Here is a 24713-nt window from a genome sequence, read left to right as displayed (position 1 = left end):
AACCAATTTAATAGATAAAATGGCACACTATCATCATTACAGTAAGGTGGGACTCCGATCTATAATAAATGTCGCGATTTTAGTTCAAATTTAACTAAAAATGACTTGAACCACCACACTTATTATGCATCGGTGGAGTATTAGAATGATTTCTTTGGATTTTTCTTTTATGTAGTCCTTACTTGAGATGCCTACACACCATCGCTTGCTGTGATATTAATATACTCTCTTTATCGAAAAACATTTGGCTGTCATGCAGCGCTCCTCCAATCTAGAACCGGTTTATCTGAGCCGCTATATGCGCTTCAACTTAAGTTCACACGGTTTTTGCTCTCATTGATGTTTTCCTGTTGCCCCTCTGCTATTTGTTTCCTCATTGTAGATAGCTCTTAGATTGGCTCGACCTGTGAGGCAAGTTTTCCATGATAAACTTATGTGTCATTACTTTTCTTTGTTCCCTTCTATTTTCTGTTGATTTTCTCTTTCTTTTACCATTTTTCCTCTCTTAATTTTTTTGCTTCACCTATTTCTTTCTTCCTTTGTTCTATTTTTTATCTATGCATTTTTTACAACAAATCGACATTTCTCTCTAGATTTCAGTGTCACTTCCTAATTTTTGCTACTACTACGGGCGCGGCGTGCCGCCACGCCTATGCCTCCTAGTACAATGAACAGTTGTATTTCTACAAAGTGGGGAGATGCAAAATTCGCAATATCCAGGGGGTATACCGATGTATATGCATTGTAAATATAGTGTATATAGCCATGCTTTTAGTTCACATATACATGCAGTGTATACAGCCATGTTTGTAGATGGATATACACAGCCATGTTTGTAGATGGATATACAGTCATTTTACAGTTCGGATATATATAGTCATGGTATATACAGTGTAAATTCTCTTGTCTTTGTAGCCATTATTTATAGGTGGATATACACAGTCATGGGGATATATATATGCAGTGCATATACTCTTTCCTTCCTTTTGTAGCCATTATTATAGTTGGTGGATTTCATCCATATTTTTGCATATTTGCACTAGGCGTCTAGGCATATGGTAATTTTGGTCATATTTGCACTAGTGATGGGAAATCACTCAATGAAGACAGTTTAACCTAGCCATTCTATCATATACCTGAAGTTATCCTTGTCATGGGGAATCACTCAATGAAGACACGATTCAACGTAGCCATTCTAACATATATAGTGTATATACACAGTCACGGGGATGTATATGCAATGTATGTTCAGGTGTTCAGTGTATACACTCTTTTGTGGGTACATGTGGTAATTGATGTATATACTCTATGCCATATGCCCTTTTTTCTCCTGTTTTTTTGTTCTGATTGCCGTGCTATAATTAGGATGGCCACTTGTTTCTGAAGAGCAAGCAGCAGACAGCATGACTAGGCGCATTCATTAAATATGTGTTGTGTTCCTGGAGGAAGTAAAAGGTACTACTCCCTCCGTTCTTTTTTAATTGACTCGAATTTAGTACAAGTTTATACTAAATCCGAGTCAATTAAAAAGGAACGGAGGGAGTACCTACCAATACCTTAAATTATACTCCCTCCGGTCCTAAATATAAACCATATAGTGTTTTGAGAAAAAATCCATAATATAAGATTACTACGTTGCCCCACTTGTATGGAAATTATTTTTAGTGATTCAATTATATTTTCTTAGCTTATGCAAAGTCCTCTATTAGCTCATATTAATTGCCTAGGGTTAATCCTAACCAAACAAGGTGTAATTTTTCCCAAAAGTGTGTTTCTTAATTTCCGTGCCAAAAACTATATGGCTTATATTTAGGACCGGAGGGAGTATGCTCTTCTTTTGGATTTGATGGTATCCAGTATGTTAAGGACTTTCAGTGTAGATTAGCTACTCCTTGTAATTTTGGATTTCCCAGTCAAGCAAGTGGGCGGTGGAGGGGCAAAACGGATAAGTCGCTATTTTTCGTAGTGCAAAAAAATTTGACCGTGACATTCCCCAACGTGTTACATTCCGGAACTCTCCTTCGTCTCTCCACAGAAAAGGGCGAACAGGGAGGCAAACAAGCTTCCGGCGGCGGATTCGGTACCGCCTCCCTCCCATGGGCCTCGTGCTCATCGGCGGGAGGACGGGTGCCGGATTCGTCGCTCGGATTTGTATAGCTGTAGACTAGGGGTAGTCTTCGTAGCTAGGTTTTGCGCGCCTCCGGGTTCGTCTCCGATGAAGGTGGCGGTGCTCAATAAGTTGGCTCCAGATCCTCTCCAATCTCGCCGTCTTCCACTGCGGTTGGTGTCTGATCTGCGAGTCAGGTTTCCTTGCGGGATCGCTGTGGCGGCTGCAGCGATTTCGTGGTGGATTTTGTCCTCCAGCTCGGCCGTCGTAGTCGTGCACGTTCCCGCGTCACTACGGAGACTGGGAGGAGTTGTGCAGTAACGCAGCCGACTGTCGGCGTCTCTTCGGGTGTCGATGTCGGCGCACTCCAGAAGCAGGCGAATCCGGTGCTGGTTCTGCGGTTGCTGGCGGGCGGCGCTGCTTGTCTCCATCGACAAGGTCGATTGGTTCAAGTGGTGCAGCGATCCGGAGGAGCTCGGGGTTCTCCCCGGCCGACGATCCCCAGGGTATGTGCTTTCGCCGCCGTTCGCGGCGGATCCCTTTCGAGGTCCACAAAGCAGTTCAACTGCGAGGAAGCTGCTCCGGATCTTGGCGTCGTGGCGTAGTATCTTCGTCTCCGTCGTCGGCGGATTCTAGAGATGTTTGCTGGTGGCGTGCGCAGAGGATTTTAGGGGCCTATTTGTTATTTCCGTCTTGTTGGAAGTCCTCTGTGTAAAGCGTCGGGTCAGCTTGTTTTTCCGGAGTGTTCTGGGCGTGTGTCAACGTGTTGTACTTGGTATTCTACCGTATGAATGAATGGACACGTGACAATTCTCAAAAAAAAAAAAAAAAAAAAAAAAAAAACCAACCCTGGAAAAAAGTAGCAGTACTCTCAGCTGAGTCTAGGATCGAACATGTGCCTGAAACATTTTATGCAGTACAGATGCAATGACAGCGAAACGAAATTGAGCCCAAATATCTAATTCTGAGACATTTTCTGTCAGCAAGCAAATCGTATTATTAACAGTACCATCAGTAGAACAAGCAGAACTATCAGCAAGACAGTGTAGTCGCATAGACCCTAGAGCTAAAAAAGTAAATCATATCTTTGAAACAAAGGGTATAGGACTGATCTGAAACCATTACAGAAGTGGTCAAAAATACTGATCTTTGTTTCAGCAGCTCAGTTGAGCCTCATTTTTCTATTTTCCAATCAGCTCCCATTATACTCCCTCCGTCCCATGAAAAATGTCGGAGCGTCTATTCATTTTAACTTTTACAGAAAACGCCCTAAGAATTTAATTCTTCTCCGTTTTGGTCCTTCCGATCTAAAATCCAAATCCCGTTCTTCTCCGCGTCCGTCCCTCGCCGCCGTACGCAGCTCCGCCGCCGTCCACTCCCTCGCGGAAGGCGGGCGACCTCTGCCGCTTGTGCTGGCCGGGCCAGTGGGGCGCAGAGGAGCTCCCGCCCGACTCGGCCTGCAACCCCCAACCGACTCCGCCACGCCTACGTCCGGCTCGTGGCCGTCCGCTCCCTCTCGGAGGGAGGAGCCCCTATGCAGAGGAACTCCCGCCCGACTTGGCCTGACCCCAGCCGCCTCCTCCACGCCGACGTCCGGCTGCAGTCGCTCGCCCACCTTCGACTGCATCACTCGCCTTGCCGGAGCAGACTCGCGCGGAGGAGACCACCGGCCTTCACAGCTCCTGCCTGACTCGGCAGTTCGCAGCTGTAGAAGAGGACCTCAATTGTCGGGCATCATATCGCAGAAGCAGCAGCTGCAGCTCCCCGCTCTGCCGCTCGCCTTCTGCAGCCGCAGCAGCATCACCTGCTCGCTGTGCTCGTCGCCACCGGCACCGCGGACACAGCAGCTTGCAGCCAGGTCCGTGTTGCAGCAGGGAGGGAAAGACCTAATCCCCGTCTCGCTGGTAGCTCCAGCTCGACATGGATTGAGGTCTTCTTCTGCATTGGCATTGCTATGTTCAGTTGAAGATCATTGCAAACACTAGCTCATGGGTAGGAACATCATTGCGAATATTACCTTGCTTTAGCTTTTCTCTAGATAGCTTAAGAAAAAGAGCAACATATGGAGTTCTAGATCCAGTTTTTTCATGCATTGGATTCACTTGCAAGTACCTGGTAAATTTGCATAAGTGCAATAACTCAAAGTTACAAAACAAATAAGACAATGAGCGAATTAATGTGCATGTTGCAGTTTCAAATAAACAGGCTACGATATTCATGTGCATGTTCTTGTTATAAAGTGTGCAAAGTGTAATGCAAGGTTATTGGGACATGGGACTAGCAGTAGATCAGTGCTCAGGACCAATGATTTTAATCGCGACATGAGACATGAGACGTAAAGCATGAGGCATGAGACATGAGACATGAGACATGAGACTAGCAAGTCCTCTGTCGGACACGAGACATGCGACCTGTAAACCATTTAATCACGACTCCATGCCAACAATCGATCTCACACACTAGAGCAAACACACAGAAGGCAAGGAACAACACTGGCACTACCTCTCCGGCTATCTCTATCTCAAGTATGGCATGATTTCCTATCCACATTGTGTATTCAGTTTCAGGAAAGTGTGAACTCGCTTTACAAATCATGGCAGTGCAAGCAGGTTCAGATTCAGTTTCAGCTATTCCTTGCCAGAGCTAAACTGTTCTAGGCAACTTATTCAAACTTGCACTGCACTAGCTGGAAGCAATGGCCAACTTTCTAACAATTTATCAATATAATGCTAAGCAAGTTACTCCGCACTCTGGTTTCAGTACTACAGCAGCATAATCTGAGCCAAACATAACACAAGGTCACAGTACATATGGAACCAGGCAGAACATACGTATACTTCCTTATAAGAGTTATATATTCAATACACACGATTAGCTAGTCATCTTGCTAAGTCGTCAACATACACTTTTTCAGAATAAAGTCTAAGTTACAACTTTGCTCTGTTTGACAAGTGATAATCTTATTTAACAATAGGAGAATATAATGAAAGATTTTCCCCAGAGGAATGGCCATTGCAGAAGGTATTTGATTATAAGTAAGAATATTGCGTACAGCTGGCCCTAGCATCAGGTACAGCAGCTCCAATCTTAGGGGAGGGTAAGGAGCCCATAAACAATTGTGACATGAGTAATTTCTTTTTGATAACACACCTTGATTGTAGAAGCAACATGAGCAACAGCATGGGACAGGATACCACCATCACCACATGGTATAAGGCTTTCCTTCAAGGAATTGAACTGCAACAAGAACCTAACATGATACGAATTCAGCTATCAGACACATCAGTGTGTCAACACGTTAGGTGTTGATACTATCCTACAGGTTCTCTCACAAACAGAAGGTACTCAAGCTTATACATTGGCCCCTTTTGCTTACGAACCTGAAGGCCGGCAGTATAGGTACGGCGATATCCAGGACCAAGATCATCAGCTCCAGGGAAGAGGACACAGACACAGGGTAATCTGGATGGCAGAAAACTCCACCAGAGACAACATGGATAGGGTCGAAGCACACACAGCTAGTGAAGCAGCCTCGGTCCAGACTTGTCACCCTCGTCCCCTTGTTTGGAGAACATTGGTGACTATCCGCTCGGTTGCTCCAACGCCTACCAAACAAATGAAAACATTGCAGTTACCATCAACGATTTGCAGTTAAGGTGCATTTCCAACACAACATGAAACAATTCAGCATGTAGTATTCATTCATTCAATGGTACCAACTCAACATGAAACAATTCAGCAACAATTTTTCATTTAACTGAAGTATCCATCTATACATATATGCTTCCCTACAGCCTATGTACACAACCAATTCAACATGAAACAAAATTACTCCCTCCGTCCCACGGAGAGTGTCGGACGGCTAATAGAAATGAAGTTTTACAAAAACCCCCGTATGAATTTAATTCTTCTCCAACGGAGTCCTAACTTCTGAAATTAAATCTTGTCTCCTCCATCGAACAATATTAGACGTTCTACAATTTGCATGAATCTGCAAGTATGTTACTCTGCTAATCTGCAAATATTGTTACTCTGCTAATCTCTGCAACTATCCTGCTGTTCAAATCTCTCCCCTAATTTCTACAATCGTGTGAAGATAAATGAATACAGAAATGTTTCACTTGACACTTGACAGCAGAGACAAATTAACATCAGAATACAGGTAGAAGCAAGCAGGTATGAATGACCATTGCAGAAGACATTGGTCACAGGATAATACATTGCTGTACTAGGATTACCTCATCTTCCTGTTTGCTTTGGCCTTAGTCTCTGTCAGGTTCTCGCTCTGGTTCTCCATTTTCTTCAAAGCTGCAGCTAGCTGGGGTCAGGGGCGGGTCTAGATATTGCGCCGAGTGGCCCGGGTGGGCACCCAGAAGTTTGATGTGCGATGCCGCGGAAGGGGAAGACCGACTCCCAGATCCTTTCCACGACGGTGGCCATCTCCTCTCCATTATCGATGGCGACGGACCGATGGTGAAGAACGAGGATGGCGACCTGGAGTTCCTCCCCGCCGTTGGGGATCATATCGACCAGCGTTGCTTCCAGATCCAGCAAGGCGGCGTGGGGAAGCAAGAGAGCGGCGATGTATTGTACAGCCAAATCCAATCTTGGGCAGAAAAAATCTAACCTTCGCAGTGCAGGGTATCCAGACGGCGGAGGGGAGCGGCCCGGGTGAGCTAGAAGGCGGACGGGAGCAGCAAGGTCGAGCCATACGGCCGCGCTGGACGGCGGAGGGGGAGCAGAGCCAGGGCTCTACGCGGTGCGCGAGATGGGTGAGCGGAGCGAGCGAGAGGAAGAAGCGTGTGGACTGCTGGGCTTGTCGGGATTTCGCCGAGGGGGTTTTCGGAAAAAGCCCCGTCCGACACTTTCCGCGGGACGGAGGGAGTAGGACTGATCTGAATCACCAATCGCAGACCATTACTTCTTTCTGATGAGAGTAGGCACACCGTAACAAACAGGAGATGCGCCGATCATAAGCGGAAGCCTACAAGCACGCCTAGCTTCACTTATATGCGAAGCTATTCGCCTGTGCCTGCAATTACAGCAATTACTACCGCCATCTATCTCTGCTGTCTGTTGCTGCTTCTGACCTCGTCGTGTACCTTTTCGTCTTTGCCTACCATTATCCTTTGCAGCAATGGTCATAGTCTCAAATTCATGTGTTAGTGAGCGGCAACATTTAGGGCAAGTCTTGGTGGCCTTAAAATTTTCTTGCAACCATGAACTGGGCAATGCTTTACTAAATCGATCGATATCTTTATCCGAGACATCCCAGAGATTTGCAATGACGGAAGGAGAACCAGCAAATAAATAAGATAAAGGTGCCCCTTGAGGAGCATAACCTCCTTTGCAATGAAGTGTCCCACTACTGCAACCCATAAGAAGAGCAGCTGCGCAGTTATCTAACTTCTCAATTTCCTTTCCAGAGACATACTGACTTCCTGCAACATTGTTCCAGACTAGCCGTGTTAGTACAACAGGTACCTACCTGAGCTACCAGTTTTTAACAAGTATTTAGTGAACAATTCTTTCTTCTTAGTGATTGGAGTTCATATTCCTAGACAGTAAAGCATGAACTTGAGACATTAGTAGGCACTAGCATCACAAGCAGTAGTTTCTACTGATACATATGCCACTGCTACTCCTCCCTCCATCCATCCATAAATAGATGCCTTAGATTTGTCTAAATTTGGATGCATCTATACACTAAATAGTGTCTACATACATCCAAATTTTGACAAATCTAAGACATCTATTTATGGACAGAGGTAGTATAGGTGATAAGTTTTATAGCCCAAAATTATGGTGCCATCTAGTTAATGTTCCCATGGAAGCTTTCAATAAAGCTGGATGAGCATTTTGTACAAATTAAATTCACAAGGGTAGCTATGCCAATATCGGATTGTGACATAAAATCGGAGTGTTTTTTTAGCAACTGCTATTTGTATCCTGTAAGGTTGATATTATGGTACTAGTGCACTACACATAGATAGCTTCAAAGGCTGAAGCTGTCCCAAGTTCAAATGATTCCGACACAAGCACAGTACCCAAAAGTCAACAAAATGACAAAACTATCATTATTTATATCCATAGTGCATTACCACTTCCATGTCCGAAGTAGAGAAAAAGATCATGATTCCTGAGGGCCAAGACAAGCTCTTCAGCTGTTGGAGCATCCCCAGCATTTCCCTGCATGCCATTGATGCATCACAATTATATGCTTTAAGAATAATCCAAATTTATCCTTTAACAAAGCTTGCGTCATTCTTGGATTCATGGCTTAGCCATTTATATTTATTATTTGTGGAGTGTAAAGAGAGCAGTAAGTGTACCACTTCTGCATGTCAAACCACGTTTTGTTTTATACAACACATGTAGGAGAATTCTTCTTTTGCAATATACACAGTGAGAAAAAAGGTTGTTTGAACAAGAGTAAGCACATCATTGTTACCTTCCACTCATAGTTTCTAAACAACTGATAAAATTCGTCTTGTGTGCTGATCAGATCACCACTAGGATTCAGCAGATAGAATGCGTCGAAAGGGTCAATAACAGGAAAAGGAGGGACCATGGCACTGGCATCATTGTGATGATTAGTGCTTCTAGCCAATGCTAGAAGGATGCTTCTCATTGATGGCATGCGGTATATTTCTTGATTCCTTAAAGCAGGCAAGTTCTCCCAAGGAAGCATCTGCATTCAGCCATTTTACGTCGAGGTTAAAGAAGATATATGATGGGGTATCATAAAAAGCTGCTTGCTAGACAAACAATACAAGAAATCTAGCAGTACAACCTATCCTTTTTGAGAATGATGCAGTAACTTGAAGCACACAGTATGTACCCAAGCAACATAAATGCTAAGATGACTGAACTTTACCTATGGAAGATCTAGCCTTACAGTGTAAATTTCACCCATTGTTTAATTATTTATCACAAAAATGAATTACATTAGAGCATGTCAGGCTAGATGCAGATGACACAGCATTCACGGTAATTATCCCTTCCAGCAGATAATCAGTAAAGCAGAACATCCATCAAAACTTATAACGCAGAGATAAAAAGACATTTTTAATAACAGAAGAAATAGACAACAATAAGGATAACATGTTACTCACCTGCACATCAATATCCAGGACTAAAATGACAGGATTTCTATCAACTGGCTCAGATAGCTCATCCACTATACCATTGCATAAATGCTCGAGGGTCGTCAGAGCTTCAGCATCAGTCTGGCAAGAGAAGGCTCTAAGTCTATCTCCTCCGCAACACCCTCCCCTGCCAAAGTAACTTTTATATGATATAAGTTGAGAAACACATTCTTTCAATTCATCCACTGATGCAACCCCACCAAGGATGGCCTTGATGAGTGCTGGATCTACTTCAAGTTTAAATTCTGACTCCAGACCACTGATAAGATTTTCCATCACTGCCTCGCTATGTTGGTCAGCTAATTGGTGGCCCAGGAGCAGGCATTTCCAGGGTCCTAGCCACAATTCTTCAATGTTTCTGTTCAAAACCATAAACAAGATATCAGAACAAAGGAAAAAAATGATTATTGAAATATAATATTATCATGACAACACAAATTTTCAACAACATGTTCAGCAAGATATCTAGAGTATCGTTGTAAAATATTTACAGCTTTACATATAACAGACAGAAGAAATCTTACTCCAATATTTCATTAAGGTCATCATTGAGCTTCATTCTATCTGACCACCACCTTATGGTTTGTGCTTGTCCATCATTTGGAATGTGGGTTGCACCAGAGAGGGATCTAAAATTATCCTCAAGTAGCTTTTTGAAAGTTGGAGCCACATAATCTATTATACTGTAGCTCCAAGGGCACTTCCATTTCTCATCTGATGTTCTAGTTGGATTATCCAGTTCTTTGATAGAAGAGCCTCTATTCTCTGCTTCTGTCAAACAATAAACATGTGAATAAAAAGAGCAAGAGACCCAATATCAACTTATAGTACAGTATGCAATCACAACAGGAAATCTACACACCTTTCGAAATAGGATCCACTGGGAGAAGCATCGTGGTAGGCTTGTTTGTTGAATCAAACCTTGAGATCAACAGCCAAGCAGGAAAAGGGGAAGGGATAAAAGGTATTTCCCCAAGAACATTCACAATATCACCTCCAAGCATACTAATGCACACAATTGGTACATCAGGAAGTTCATGGAAGAATTCAATTACATGCTTTTCAAGATGTTCCATGTCTGCCGATGAAAACCTAATATAGAAATTGAAGTTTAATTATGAACGTACATACAGCATATGAAACAATAAATCAGCAAAATAAATATTTAAAAGTTTAAACCTTAGAAACTTTGGAACCTCATCTGTCTTGTCTGCGAAATCTCCAGTGACACCCTAAAAACGTGAAGGGAAAATTATTAGAAAAATGAAGAGTGCTACTATTTTAATCCCGGTGTGAACTTAGAATGGTACAGACCTTCGTTTCTGTTTTTCTGGGCAATGCTTGTAAGCTTGCAAGGTAATGGAAATTGAGATAAGTTCCAACCGAAGTTTGGTGAAAGTATGCCGCCCAATGATTCAAAGAGAGAGATCCCTTGGAATACAAAGGTAATTGGACCGTGCAATCTATCGTTGATAGTAAGAATATGCATGTAAGTAGCCTGCAAACCTGCAACAGGGGAGTTGTATTTCAACACAGGAGCCACAAAAGGGGGAAAATAGGCTTACTTCGGCAGCAACTAAAAAAAAGGTAGAACAGATATACGCACTAAGCATTTAAAGTTACAAGAAGGATATCACAGACCTCCTGGAGAAGTGAAGGACTCTCTCGAGATAGCACAAAAGCTTTCAGCAACCATGAAACAACATCAGACATTTCTACACTACAGAAGCTGCAGCAACCATCCCTGCAGATAGTGATGAAATGATGATAGTTATAGCAACGGTCATGAAATGCTACAATAAGAATGTTCTGCATGTGAAATGCACAACTGGGAGTTGATGAGACAAACCTTGACTGTTTTGAAAGGAAACCCTTCAGCAAAAAGGAACTCATACTGCATAGTATTTCTGCACGCTCTAAAGAAAGAAAATCGCCAGTATTTTCATTCATGATCAGTTCAATTAAACAAGGCCCGTATGTTCTATTACAACCTTGAGGAAGCGATCTGAAATACAATAATGATATGCACCGCCAGTAGATACTGTGAACTTCATGAGCTCCATGTATTCTACCCTGAGCTCCCAAGGTTCTTGCTGCAATAGGCAACACATCAGGACTGAACAAGATGAAATAATTAAGAAACTTAACTAAGTAATAGCCAACAGGTAGCTTAATCACAGAAGAAAGTAGATCAAACTACTTAAGCTACAGGATCCATACAATTTCCAAATATCATACGTAGAAATATGGAGTGTTATATTTTGTTGTGAGAGCTTTCAGGCAGTGCCTACTTGCACAACTTGCCTAAGAAACTTAGGCTACTATTTGTTTCACTGGCACAGTTGTGGCTCGCCACACTTTTCTAGCTTCATGGACTTATAGCTAAGCACCATGTCGCCAAACAATGAGGTCCCTTAGCCTCCATAACCATGTGAAACCCTCAATTGTGTGTCTCTTAACTGCAGTATAACACATTTTGATTTGAGACATTAACAGAGCATGAACAAAAAATAGTACCTGTTTTTAACAAAAGCGACACAAGATGGCGTCGGCGAATGCAGTCTTCTCTGAACTGCAGTATATTCTCAATGCACTCAAAATTGAGTGAATTAACAAAAAGGCAGCTCCAACATCCAAACATATTGCATGTGTCATCTCTGTTGCGATCAACGCCATCAAGAGAACGATTTAGCTTCCCACAGACCAAACCATCCGTGGACAATTCGTTGCTCCAAGATATGTCACTTTTGCTATTCAGTTCAGCCAAGTCTTTTTCATTTTTCACATGGGCAGTTCGCTTACTAGATCGGGTGGTTCTAGTCTTTGCATGAGCTGCCGCATTCTGTTCTTTAGCTAAATGTAATGAAGTTCTAGATGCCCTCTTAACTTTAACATCCAATGGCAGAGCACTTTCGGCACTCTTCAAGTTTTCCCTTTCAGATTTCAATCCCACAAGTTTATCGTACTGTATCTGACTGAACAACAAACAAGGAGTACATGTAGGTAACACTCCATCCTTGGCTGCTAAGGGTTCTTTCCCATGATTACAAGCTCCACGCTTGGTTTCTGCAATAGAATCTTTGCTGCACAACACACAACTAGTATAAAGTTTATCACAGGATCCAGCAGAAAAATCCAAACCAGAGTTACTCAATTTCTCCACGGCAGATTGGTACATCCCTAAAGCACTAGATAAATTGCCTGTTGACTGTTTCTGCAAGTCTTTCTCAAAGAGATTCCAAAACAGATCTCCAGCTTGGACATCAACTGATATCTGCAGCGTCAACTTGCATGTCTTGCATGAAATGAATTCAGCATTTTCTGCAAGGAGGTCCTTAGCATGTTTAAGCTCACCCTCAGCAGCATCCCATAGCTGTCTCTTGTGGTATAGTTTACCTAAAACATGAGACAGAATGGACAGATGAATAACAATGAAGTAATAGATAGATCATTAATAGATGTACTTACCTAACACTGATGTAAAGACAACAGCAAAAATTGGTAATCCTTGGAAACATGATATCGCCTTTCCTGTCCGCAATAAAACTTCTGCTTCAGCACCATTGCCAACCAATTCATTCATCACAGCAACCTGAGTACGTCGTGTAAAAACATGAATAATGTGACAATGTCTGTAGCCTACTTGAGGTCAGGTTTTACACTATGGAAATTATTGCGGTACTGCCAACAGCCAGAGCAGCGTCAACACAAGACATCACTCATAGGTAGGTGGGCCTCATGTTACCATGTGATAGATGGCTACGGTGGTACACATGTTCCAGCAACTCCTTCAATCATTTTGCTGGTACTGAAATTAACGCATACCACACTATTGACATACCTGTAATATGCTCTCAAGATAACATCTAAGTATATTCCATGGGGTAAGGAAAGAATCTTTCATGCTGCTTGGCCTGGTGCAATCTGGCCAGATTTCAGCCACCGTTGGTGCCCATGCTTCAAGTGAAAAAAAGTCTTGCCCACCAAAACATTGGCTTCCCCCACTTACAAACTTGCCCACATTAAATTTGAACTTCTTTTTTAGGAGCTTCTTGCGCAATTGGAGGGCTTCTCTTCCATATGAATGGCCTGCAAACATACAATAAAGGGTGTTCTAATTACAGGGAAGCTAAACTACAGAGTACCTACACATCAAGGAAATTTCATAATAGCTGGAGATTTTCCACTAAGGTAGATGAGAGAAACAGATTACCTGGAGAACTTGTCCTCTTGACAGAAGTCTTTCTGACAAATCATAGTATATACAGCCAGCCAAATGGGTTGATTGATTACTCAAAGGACCCTGCAAAATCAAACAATACAAGATGCATCAAAAAAACGTAAAGACAATGCGTACTACATTACTGCAATGCAAGTAACAGAGCTTACATCAGAAACCAGAGATGATGCAACTTTATCAATCTCATCAACACTAGCATTGAAATCAAACTGATTTCCAAAGGAGTGTTCACATGATTGAGAAAGGAAATCAACAGGCCACAACCTCTGAAGAAACATAGTAAGAGAAGGATAATCTTCTTTGAAACAGTTTCTCCAAAATATTGTATTGTGGCAATCAACACCAAGATGCCGTGCCACATAAGAAACAAATTTCTGGTCCATTGGGAGATGACAGCATGCATGATTAAGGCGCCCGTTGATAAATAACATGGAGAATAACTTTTCTAGGGGTAAGTTTTTTTCCTTCCATATCATTATGATAAACTTGCACAGCTCAAACTGAAGCTCAAAGCAGCCCTGATATAAAGTAAAAGCACATAATTATCTTGCTAAAAGCCAGCGGTTGCATCTTATCGAACCTAATAGTTTTTAGCATGGCCTTACCTTCATTGCCAGCAAATCAACCAGGGAACAAAGAAGTGGTACAAGAGTTTCTGATTGCTGCTGAAAGATCACACCAGGAGAACAATGATGCAAAGTACCCATCTTTGACCACAAGCCAACAGCACTCCTAGCACTATCAAAGATTACCTATTCGAAAAAACGAAAAACCATAAGCAAACAAAGCAAAGGCATGTTATAGCTAATATACAAGTCACTGTACAAGCAATTCATATGAAGCAGTTACCTTGCCACCATGATTGGCTTCCTGGGCACAATGTGCATGCAGGCAATATGCAATAGCCAATTCATGGATCACAATCGCATTGCCTCGAGATGGATCCAGTAAGATGCCTCGCTGGTTTCATGTAAGAAAATGAGTCCTAGATAATCCTTGCGGTATACATGAGAAAACAGGACAGGAAGGGGACAGCAGGGAGGGGAGGGGGGCTTACAAGTAAAGAGATGGCTTCAGACAAGGACTCAAGACAGCTGCTTATGTTTTCCACCCCAGATGCACGGAGTATACGTGCCTTCCTAACTAAAACCTTTGATCTGTCCACATAATATTCTTCTGAACAATATATTTCATTCAAGAGAATATCTATTATTCTATTTTGCATATTTGCACAGAGCATGGTCACACGAGATTTCGTTTCTCCATATGCTAATAATTCCTGCAAAAACCAAAGCAAGTCCAAAGCACTTCGTATCAGAATGAGATCAAAATACAGATACACCATTGTTTATCTTAACAAAACAGAATCCACCTGCTCTACGATTAAGCCTATGAACTTCATTGGCAAGGGAGGCGAGCAGCCCATAAGAGAGTGATAGAGAAGAGGAGCACTATCCACACCTTGGCCATCTTTAAAATCTTGAAGTGTTATCTAAAGTTTGCATAAGAAAATAAATGAAACCACATCAACAAAGTGTTTGAAGCGGGATAGTTTCTCTAGTTTTTTTTTAGATAATACCTTCACCCATAACTCGACCAGAACCAAATAGTTTTTTTGATAATCAGATGTGTCACCATAAACAAACGATTCAAACAGGCTCTTCACAACAATATCACGAATCGCTTTTGAGCCACATCTATGAAGAATGCCAACCACCCTTTCTATCCTTGCAAATACACCTGCAATGATACCCTCCGGTGTATCCTTTGGTAGATCATCAGTAATGATGTGACCTTCCGCTGTTGATGATAGTCTACAGTAAGAAAGTCTGGCGTATGCCCATGTTGTTTGACAGCATAGTTCTAATGCCTTTGGTGCCTGAAGCAGTTACAATGGTCAATCATATAAAAGTCCATAGTTAAATGCAAATTTAAGTAAAAGACCAGCACCTCAGAAGGGTACCTCTTCAAGATGTCCAATATTATAAAGTGCCACACCAATGTTCCACATAGAAGTGGTTAAAAAAATGAGATCATCAAGCTTTATCCATGTACTTGAGATGGCACGATTGATAGAAGACAAGCTCTTCTAGATTATGAAAGCAAAATGCATTAGTAATAAGAATGGTGCTACCTCTGTCCTAAAAAGGATGTCTTGACTATATCTAGATTCGCATGTATCTAGACACATTTTAGTATGTAGATACATGCAAATTTAGACAAAGTTAGGACATCCTTTTTAGGACGGAGGGAGTATTAGAAAATAGTAAATCGGTAATTTAAACATCAATTCTTCACAAATTTGACTAGTATAGGAGAATACGCAAAAATGTTTATTCATAATAATTTATACATGCAGCAAAATGATGATACTCAGAAGTGATAGAACAACAGGCTGGATCAGAGGATCCTGTAATGCATGACCCAGCTGTAAATGACTAAATGGTTTTCTGTTTAAACTATAAGATGCAATATAAGTTATAGGACAAGCGGCTTAAGTACCTGGATAGCATCGTTGGTCACAAAGGAAATTTTGAACGCTGCAACTAGGGATTTCAGTAAGGTTGCACGTTGTTTACGCAATCTCTCCTTCTCTTCTTCAGACCTTTTGGTACAACTGTTACAGCACAAAAAAAAAAGAACAGCTTGCAAAATCAGAAATCACTCACTTGTTGATACTTATGATTTTATGGACTTTACCTGTAAGCAATAAAGCTGGAATCAATGAATTGGTCCAATGCCATTAGGACACAAGTCATGTTTCCCAAATTGGGGATTGTTTTTCCTTTGGAGAAGTTCTCCCAAACTACATTTGTATGCTGCAATAATAGTATCTCGCAAAGGAACTCCAAAGAATCAAGATACGCCACAAAATAAATATGCTCATGTGACTGAGAATAACTATAAGTGTGTCTCTTATCGGGATGTCCAGCGTCTGCTGGACGACTCACATACTTCCCCAAACTATCACGTTGCTTGGATTTGCCATTGTTGACACAGAAAATCCGTGCTAGTGTGTCAAGTGCAGTGTTCAAAGTTTGTAGATTCTTTTCGTTCTTGAGAAAATTCACTGTCATAGTCAGTTGATCTTCACTTTCAATTCGCTCTGTACTGAAGTGTAATACGGTAGCATAGAGATGGAGAACTGAGGCGACGGGCGCCGAAACCTATAATTTGCAAGAAAATAAATTAGTCAAAAATAACAATGGCACCGTATGGTATGCATTAGCACCAAGCAATGCTAAAAATTTGTGCAGAACATACCTCAGAAAAATAACCACCTTGTGAAAGTAGTTCTGAAGCACCAGCATGTACATTCCTATTTTTAGAAACAAAGCTCCAGAAAAAATATGCTACAAATTCCAGGAACTCGTTTACAGCTTTCGGTGAGTAATCCTGAAAATGTTTACACGATATTACAACAGTTAACAATGTATTTTTGGTGAAAAAACTCGGTGTCTTATAATTTTCACAGGATGGAGATGGGCAGAGTGGAAATAGTACACCCAGTGCAAACAATATATGAGACCTGAAGTGCACCAGAAATCACAATGAGGTAGAATGCTTCAAGATAGAACAAAAAACTGAATCAGGATTCTTAGACAGCATCTGCTGCTCCAAGACATCTAGCACATTCAGTATCACCACTAAAATAAGGCCCCTTCTTTTGGGCTTCTACACTTGCTTATAGGTTACACGCCGGAGAAGCCCAAAAGAAGTCAAAATTTCTGGGTTGCTCTCCCCACACCCAGCCTGGTCCGCAGTGCAATTTGGGCTGGCCGGAGAAGCGAAAAAATGCCAGCTTCCCAAGCTTCTTGGGTTAGAAACAAAGAGGTATATCTCTTTACCCCTAAATTTGAGCTATTTACATCCACACTGCCACCACCAAACTAAAGGAATTGTTTTCTGTCTTTCTTTCACGAACGCACTGACTGGTATCTACCCTCCCATCTCGCTTCTAGGGTTCCTCCCGTTCCCCAAACGCCGCCTCCGCCCCATGACTTCGTCTGCCACTCGCCGCCCCCTCACAACGCCGGTAGTCTCCCCACCTGTTCTTCATTCAATTTTCCATGTGGGCGGGTAGCACGCGGCCTCCATGGATGCCTGGTTCACCGACCGGCCAGCCGATTGCTGGACCCCTCCACCAGCGCTGCCTCCTCCGTGTGGTTGCGTGGCAGCACAGGGTGCCACTGACTCGCTTCCCATCCTAGAGCACAATGTGCGCTGTGCCGCTGTTGCTTCTGCTGTGTGACCGCAGCAGCTCAGCCGGCGGCATGAACATGTGAACTAGTAATCATATCTTTTTCTGTTACAATTGACTTCCAGCTTCAGGTTCATGTGATTTTGTCAAGTCACCACTTTTACTGCTAAACTTGAGTTGCCATTGGTTCTTCGGTGGAATATCATAACCGTTTTCCCAACCAGCTTTTGTTCATTTTAGTGTTTGTTTGACCCGCTTTTGCCTACTTGTGTCTAATTTTCCACAGCATAAAATAAGCACAGCACAGAACAGTTAGGGTGTGTTTGTTTCGGCTGGAGCTTCACGGCTGCAGCTGCCAGAATCAGCGGTAGCTGCCAGATGGGCTGGAAGGTTGGAATAGTCTGATGTCTGTTTGTTTCACTGGCTGGTGTAGTTGTGGCTGCAACTAAAATGTGTTGAAATGACCTAAATGTCCCTCTAGTTCTGTTGATCGAGTTAAAATGCTAAATGTACTGTTGTGACTGAAAATAATTCTGGGATTAACGAGAATTATACTTTTTTGATAGCAAAGGAATTTGACATATTTGATAGCAATAAAATTAAACATATTAGTACTGTCAATTTCGGATATGATTTTAACTTGACTTGCTTATTAGTATTCTTCGTCATGCAGTAAACGAATTAGACATATTTACAAGTTGCCATGCCCTCTCCACTAAACACTTAATTTAGTTTATATAATCCCTCCATCCAGAAAAGGATGTCTCAACTTTGTCCAAATATGCATGTATCTAGATGTGTTTTAGTGTGTAGATACATGCAAATTTAGACAAAGTTGAGACATCCTTTCATGGACGGAGGGAGTTGTACATATACACTGACAATACGATTCCATTCCGCATATATACACACCTACATATGTTTGGCAAGCACACACAGCTAGTAAACCAGCTTGCACGTACGTGCGGTAGCAGCACTAGCTAGCACAGTGATCTGAACCCAAGGGAGCCAACACCGGTCGACGTAGCAAACGCTAGGCCGCCATCGTTGTTCATCGCTGCTAGCAGGTTTCTTGCCGGCAGGGTCAGCAGCCGTGCCATCGCCTCCGCTGCAGAGCAGCACAGTCCACACATACATGCTGGCCTACCTGCACAGATCACATGCCAAACAGCGACACGCCCAGCGCACAGGAGGCCAAGACCTACTCGACGGAGACAGACTCTAAAGCTCGGCCGCGGGAAGGAACCTGGGAGTGGGACCTGGATCTGTGGGGAGAGGGGTTGGGGGGCACGAAGATTCCATTTCTCCTGCCAGAGGAGGGCGTCAGCGCCAGGGCCGGAGACCGCGGTGGCGGGCGGCGGAACGTCAATGGCGGCTGGAGGCAACGACTTGTTTTGGATAGATATCTCCTCTGGTTGGGTGAGAGGGAAAAGAAAGAGCAAACCGTTCAGTGGCATTTGGTGCGTTATACGGAAATTGGTGGGAAGGTATACCGGTAAAATACGAATTTGGAGCCAGATGCGGCTGGAAAAAGCACCCAAATCGCAGCTTCGGACTCGTAGTGCAATATTTTGGAGCGCTCCACTAGAGCGGCTGCTAGGAGCCCGCCCAAAAAAGGCTATTCATTTGGGCTCCAGCTTTCACAGGCCAAAAGCTGTTGGAGCGGCTGAAAGGAGCCCAAACAAACAGAACCTTAAGCGACCGCATACTGAGGGTATGTTTGGTTTGTGCCCTACATAGCCCTACCAAATGTTGGCAAGAATTGGCTTGCCAATTTTTTGGCTAAGGAATCCTCAACCCACACTTAACCAATTATTTGGCAAAAATCTGTGACACCCATTGGCAACCAAAATTTTGGCACTAAACCAAATGTAGACCAAAATACAATAGGCAGCCAAGTTTTTGGCAAGGCTAGAGTTGGCAACGAACCAAACATACCCTGAGCCTTAGTGCAGATTAATGTGCTTCTCAACATGTGAAAGACAACATGTTTTATGTGCGTGAAATTGCTCAGTCACAGGGAAGTAGAGCTCTATATGGTTTAAGCAACCAAAAGTGTAAATACTAAATACCTTGCACGGAATTTACTATACTTGACGCAGAAGAAGAGTTTCTTGAGCACGATTTTATAATCTAGTATAAATTAAAGAATGAAAGTGGTGCCCAAAGAAGTGTAAATCACATTCATGTGGCATAGTCAAGTAAAGAATTTTACTGCTAAACTTGATGCAGTTTAATGTTCTTGTGAATTTTAGTGAAATGCAAAATGTTCCAGTGGGATTTACCTTGACATGCGAAACAGCAGACTTCAACACACCAATCAAAAGATGTGTGCTCCCTCCCCAACTCAAACCTACCGAAGAACAGATCATGTGTGCAACCTTCAACCAGAATAAACAGTAAAACCATTAACAAATCAATAGAATTAAGTTATATTGGTTGAGTTCCAAGCACAATTAATTGGCTAGTGCACGTACAGCGGGCAAGTGGTCGATCATTTGTGGCTGCTCACACTCCTCTAAGGTTGCAGCACAGAATTTGTGCACTATCTTTTCATCGAAATACCGAGACTTGGCAGCCAGGAAAACAGCACAATGGCTCAGCGCATTCACAAGCAGAGTGAGATACTTCCTGCTGGACTCCTCGGTCAGAATCCTGCAGACGGACAAGATCTCATAGTCACACAACATATATGCATCGCGCGCCTTGTTTAGTTTAGTAAGGAGAAGAAAAATGCAGAGTTAACCACCGGAGCCATGGGCGGAGCTGGTGAACGAGGACGAGGAGCCGTTGATACGGTGCGGCTTCCTTCACCTTGCCCTTGCTGGCACAATTGGCAAGTCGCACGGTGAGCTCAACCGCGAGTGTGGTGATTTCAGGGTCCTCCCCTGCAACGCCTGCAGGGTCGGGGACGGGGAGGAGGGACGCGGCCCCAAGGGAGAGCGTCCGGCGGAGGGCGTCGAGGGTGGCGGCGGCCTCCGCCTCGGCGCGCGCGTAGTGGCCGCGCGACTCAAGGCACCGCAGGAAGTGGATGCGCTGGAGCAGCACGGCGTAGGGCTTCCCGGCGAGGCACGCCGAGATGGCGGCCAGGCAGTCGAGGACGAGGCCGTAGATGTCGAGCAGCTCGTCGGCGGCCGAGCTAGGGCTCGAGCTTAGGATCTGGAGCGCGCTCCAGAGAAACGGGAGGAAGCGCTTGGCAAGTGGGCGGACGGTGGCCGCGGGCGGTGGCGTGGGGTTGCTAGGGTTGGCGGCGAGCAGGTAGTGGGAGAAGGGCTGGAGATAGGCGGAGAAGCGGGCGTGAAGACCGGCGCCGGAGCGTGGGGAGGAAAGAGCGGCGAGGAGGTCGGCGGCGGCGGGCTCCATCGCCGTGGCCCGTGTGTGGGATTTTTTTTCTTTCTTTTTTTCCGTTTGGGCGTGGGCGGGGTGGGAATGGAGGACGAAGATTCAGTGACTGGCCTACATCAAGTCATGTTCCATCCGCCCCACATTTTTCATCAACGGTTCCAATCAAGCGAATTTAAATTTTTACTAAATTTATCTTTTTTTGCTGCGCTTAAAATACAAAATATTTTCATTGCAATAAAAAATACTTTATATTTTAGACGCAGAAAAAAAGATAATTTTGGTAAAATTTTAGAATTGCTTAATTGGAACCGTTGGATGGAGAATGTGAGACGGATGTGAGGTCCAGTTACGGTGTGACTTGATGTAGGCCGGTCACTGAATCTTCGTCCTGCTCTGCTCTCTTGCCACTTGCCTGTGTGAAATATGTCTTGCGTTTTTCATGCATGTTCCTGAGTATCAAGAGTTTGAGACTATGATGAAACATTTGAAAAGAGAGAGAGAGAGAGATTCAAACAACACTTAGGGTTTTCAAACATTTCTCTTCAATGCATTTCGCTTAGGAAAATATCATGATGCAAATGATGCACAATCAAACCCTAATCTAGGTTTTATTAAAACAGGGATGTTACAGATCTATCCCTCTTAAAAGAATCTCGTCCCAAGATTCCAAGGTAGGAATAGAGAAAGTAACAAGAACTACACCGGGCTTCAACGATCTTGTCGATACCACGATGATCTTGTTTCTTGAAGAGGTTGATCCATGACATCACGAAGAAGTTGATCCACAACACCATGAAGAGCTCTTCGTTTTGCTTTCTTCACTCTAAAGTAAAGAGGGAATGACACTAGATCGACAGATCTTCACAAAGATTGAGTATCTCATGGTCAACTCATGAAAGGAGTATTCAAAAAACAACTCTTGAGCTAACAATCATGAAACACGTCAAGGTAACGGAGGAGACGAAGAAGTTTCAAATTTTGGGAGGCAATTTCTCCATGCTTGACAAGATTATGAAGGGACAAGGTAGCGAGGAGTTAAACAGCCTTTGATACCATAACGAGACACACTTAGAGAGGGTGACTCGTAGAAGCACGGATGATTATCCAACGAGAGCAACTTTGGATCTCAAAATCATACTGTCCTGGATTCTAGTTTGGATGGTGCAAGCAGGTCTTTCAATTCTTAGATGCATATACCAATGATTTTGTTGGCTGATGTGCGCTGATTTTACTGCTTTTTAGTATTGTGAGGATGCACGTCGTGATGCATGCCCTCTGTGATAGCACTGACTGTTAGCACTGCTAGGACCTCTAGCTACTGATCTAGCGAGTACAGGGCTAACCGGGATGAAAACTAGAGGGGGCAGTAGTGTTCATACCATCGTGCTTGTTCGTCGAGGAGCTTGCCATGGCAGCGACGGAGAGATGGCTCCAGCGCCTCACCAGATCGGATGGTCTAGGGTTTGGTGTGTCGGTGGGAAGGATGGCTGCGGACGAACCTTGGGTCCGTGCCCCGGCTCCCACCTCTTTTATATGGCGCTGGCGACAGGGGCCCATCAACCATACGTGGTTGGGCGCTCCCGATCAGGGCGCAAGACAGGGTCGTACGACCGTTGGGTCGAGACGTGGAGATCAAACTAACATTCTCCCCATTGATCTCATCTTACTTTAATCTTAATCTTAGACTTAAACTTTTATTGGTACCCATTTTATCACAGATTACCATATAGAGCATGTCTCGTCATGATGGCCAGTTACGCACCATCAGATTCAACAGCTACTACACACCTTTCCATTTTAAAACAGATTCTTCCTCTAGGCCCTTAATATCCAGGTATCATAGGCTTTTCCGTAAACCCATGTCGGCTACGTGTTCACTGAACACACTGGGTGGTAAGCCTTTTGTAAGCGTATCCGCGAGCATTTTCTTTGTACTTATATGCTCTAAACTTATGGTATGATCCTGAATTCTATCTTTCACAACATAATACTTGATGTCAATGTGTTTGGCAGCATCACTTGACTTATTGTTGTGAGCATAAAATACTGCTGGCTCGTTGTCGCAGTACATCCTAAGTGGTCTTTGAATGCTGTCTACCACTCTCAACCCGGGTATAAATTTCTTTAACCAGTTTGCCTGCCCCGAGGCCTCATAACATGCTACATACTCAGCAACCATCGTGAACGGTGCCGTGATAGATTGCTTGAAGCTTTTCCACGATATAGATCCACCTGCGAGAGTGAATACATAACCTGATGTGGATTTTCTTTCATCTACATCTCCCGCAAAGTCTGCATCTGAATACCCTTCTATCTCAAGGGAATCAGTTTTTCTGTATGTTAGCATGAAGCCTTTTGTGCCTTACGCATAACACAATGCTTTCTTCACCATTTTCCAGTGATATATTCCTGGATTACTTTGGAATCTGCCAAGTACCCCGGTAACAAAATCTAAGTCAGGGAGTGTACATACTTGAGCATACATTAGGCTTCCGACAACTGAAGCATATGGAACCACTTTCATTTGATTGATCTCATATTGGTTCCTGGGACATTAAAAATTCCCAAATCTAACGCCCTTGACTATAGGGGCAGACGTGGAATTACTCGCATGCATACCATACTTCTTTAGAACTTTCTCTAAGTATGCCTTTTGCGATAATCCTAAAACCCCTCTATGTCTATCTCGATGAATTTCAATTCCTAGAACGAATGAAACTTCACCAAGATCTTCCATATCGAAGTTCGAGGACAAGAACTTCTTCGTCTCCAATAGTAGACTAACATCACTACTAGCCAGCAGAATGTCATCCACATATAGGGTAAGGAAAATGAATTTCCCTTTCTTAAACTTTGCATATACGCAATTGTCCTCTCTATTCTCATTAAACCCAAAACTTTTAATTGTCTCATGGAACTTCAAGTTCCATTGCCTGGAGGCTTGTTTTAATCCATAAATGGATTTCTTCAGACGGCATCCCATATGTTATTTTCCTTCCACGACAAAACCCTTGGGTTGTGACATGTAAACATTTTCCTCCAAGTCTCCATTTAAGAAGGCCATATTTACATCCATCTGATGCAACTCTAAATCATAGTGTGCCACTAAAGCCATTATAATTCTAAAAGAATCCTTACATGAGCCCGGAGAAAAGGTCTCATTATAGTCTATTCCTTCTCTTTGAGTGAAACCCTTCGCAACAAGTCGTGCTTTATATCTTTCAACATTCCCTCTAGAGTCACACTTTGTTTTGTAGACCCATTTACAACCTACTGTTTTGGCTCCTTCAGGAATTTCTTCTAAATCCCTGACTTTCTTGCTACTCATTGATCTTGTTTCATCAACCATGACTTCAAGCCACTTCGATGAATGAGCACTTCTCGAGGCTTCTTCAAATGTGGTGGGATCACCCTCCATTTGAACTTCTTCACTGACATAGATCTCAAAATCGGCAGTGGCTTTCTTGCTCTTTGAGACCTTCTAAGGTTTTCAACATCTGGCGCACTTTCTATGTGGGGCTGTTGCAGCTCTTCCTCATGCGTGGTAACATTCTCTCTATTTTCATTCGTTGTTACCACTGGAGAACTAACAACATGTGTCGCAGTGACATTGTCCTGTGTCGGTGCAGCAGCAGCAGGTATCGAGAAAAATGGTTCATGGATCATCGGAGT

At 43.2% G+C, this 24713-nt stretch overlaps 1 protein-coding gene across 1 annotated transcript; it reads right to left on the bottom strand.

Moving 5' to 3' along the window:
* Positions 1-3168: 3168 nt before the first annotated feature.
* LOC127302599 (separase) lies at positions 3169-21113 on the bottom strand. Its single transcript, XM_071818619.1, has 31 exons — positions 20446-21113; positions 20174-20351; positions 19982-20077; positions 16760-16891; positions 16196-16662; positions 15998-16112; positions 15459-15584; positions 15075-15374; positions 14868-14987; positions 14553-14774; positions 14345-14455; positions 14101-14247; positions 13645-14013; positions 13462-13558; positions 13097-13344; positions 12724-12847; positions 11773-12651; positions 11105-11348; positions 10897-10999; positions 10570-10761; positions 10435-10487; positions 10118-10347; positions 9780-10026; positions 9223-9613; positions 8559-8798; positions 8209-8296; positions 6346-7548; positions 5488-5712; positions 5258-5357; positions 4125-4219; positions 3169-4045 (listed from the first exon to the last, which is right to left on the bottom strand). The coding sequence occupies exons 1-27, from the start codon at positions 21057-21059 to the stop codon at positions 7025-7027; spliced, it is 6657 nt and encodes a 2218-aa protein (XP_071674720.1). The 5' UTR covers positions 21060-21113; the 3' UTR covers positions 3169-4045; positions 4125-4219; positions 5258-5357; positions 5488-5712; positions 6346-7024.
* Between the last annotated feature and the right edge of the window lie 3600 nt (positions 21114-24713).

Source organism: Lolium perenne, chromosome 1, assembly GCF_019359855.2.
Source record: "Lolium perenne isolate Kyuss_39 chromosome 1, Kyuss_2.0, whole genome shotgun sequence".
NCBI lineage: Eukaryota > Viridiplantae > Streptophyta > Magnoliopsida > Poales > Poaceae > Lolium > Lolium perenne.
The sequence above is the reverse complement of the archived record's forward strand: the minus strand, read 5'-3'. Positions and strand labels throughout refer to the sequence as shown.

Coding starts and splice junctions, on each gene's coding strand:
- LOC127302599 (XM_071818619.1), bottom strand. CDS start 21,059: ATGGAGCCCGCCGCCGCCGACCTCCTCGCCGCTCTTTCCTCCCCACGC. Junction 20,078..20,173: donor TGATCGACCACTTGCCCGCT/GTACGTGCACTA, acceptor TTCTGGTTGAAG/GTTGCACACATGATCTGTTC. Junction 16,663..16,759: donor AAGGTGGTTATTTTTCTGAG/GTATGTTCTGCA, acceptor TGCAAATTATAG/GTTTCGGCGCCCGTCGCCTC.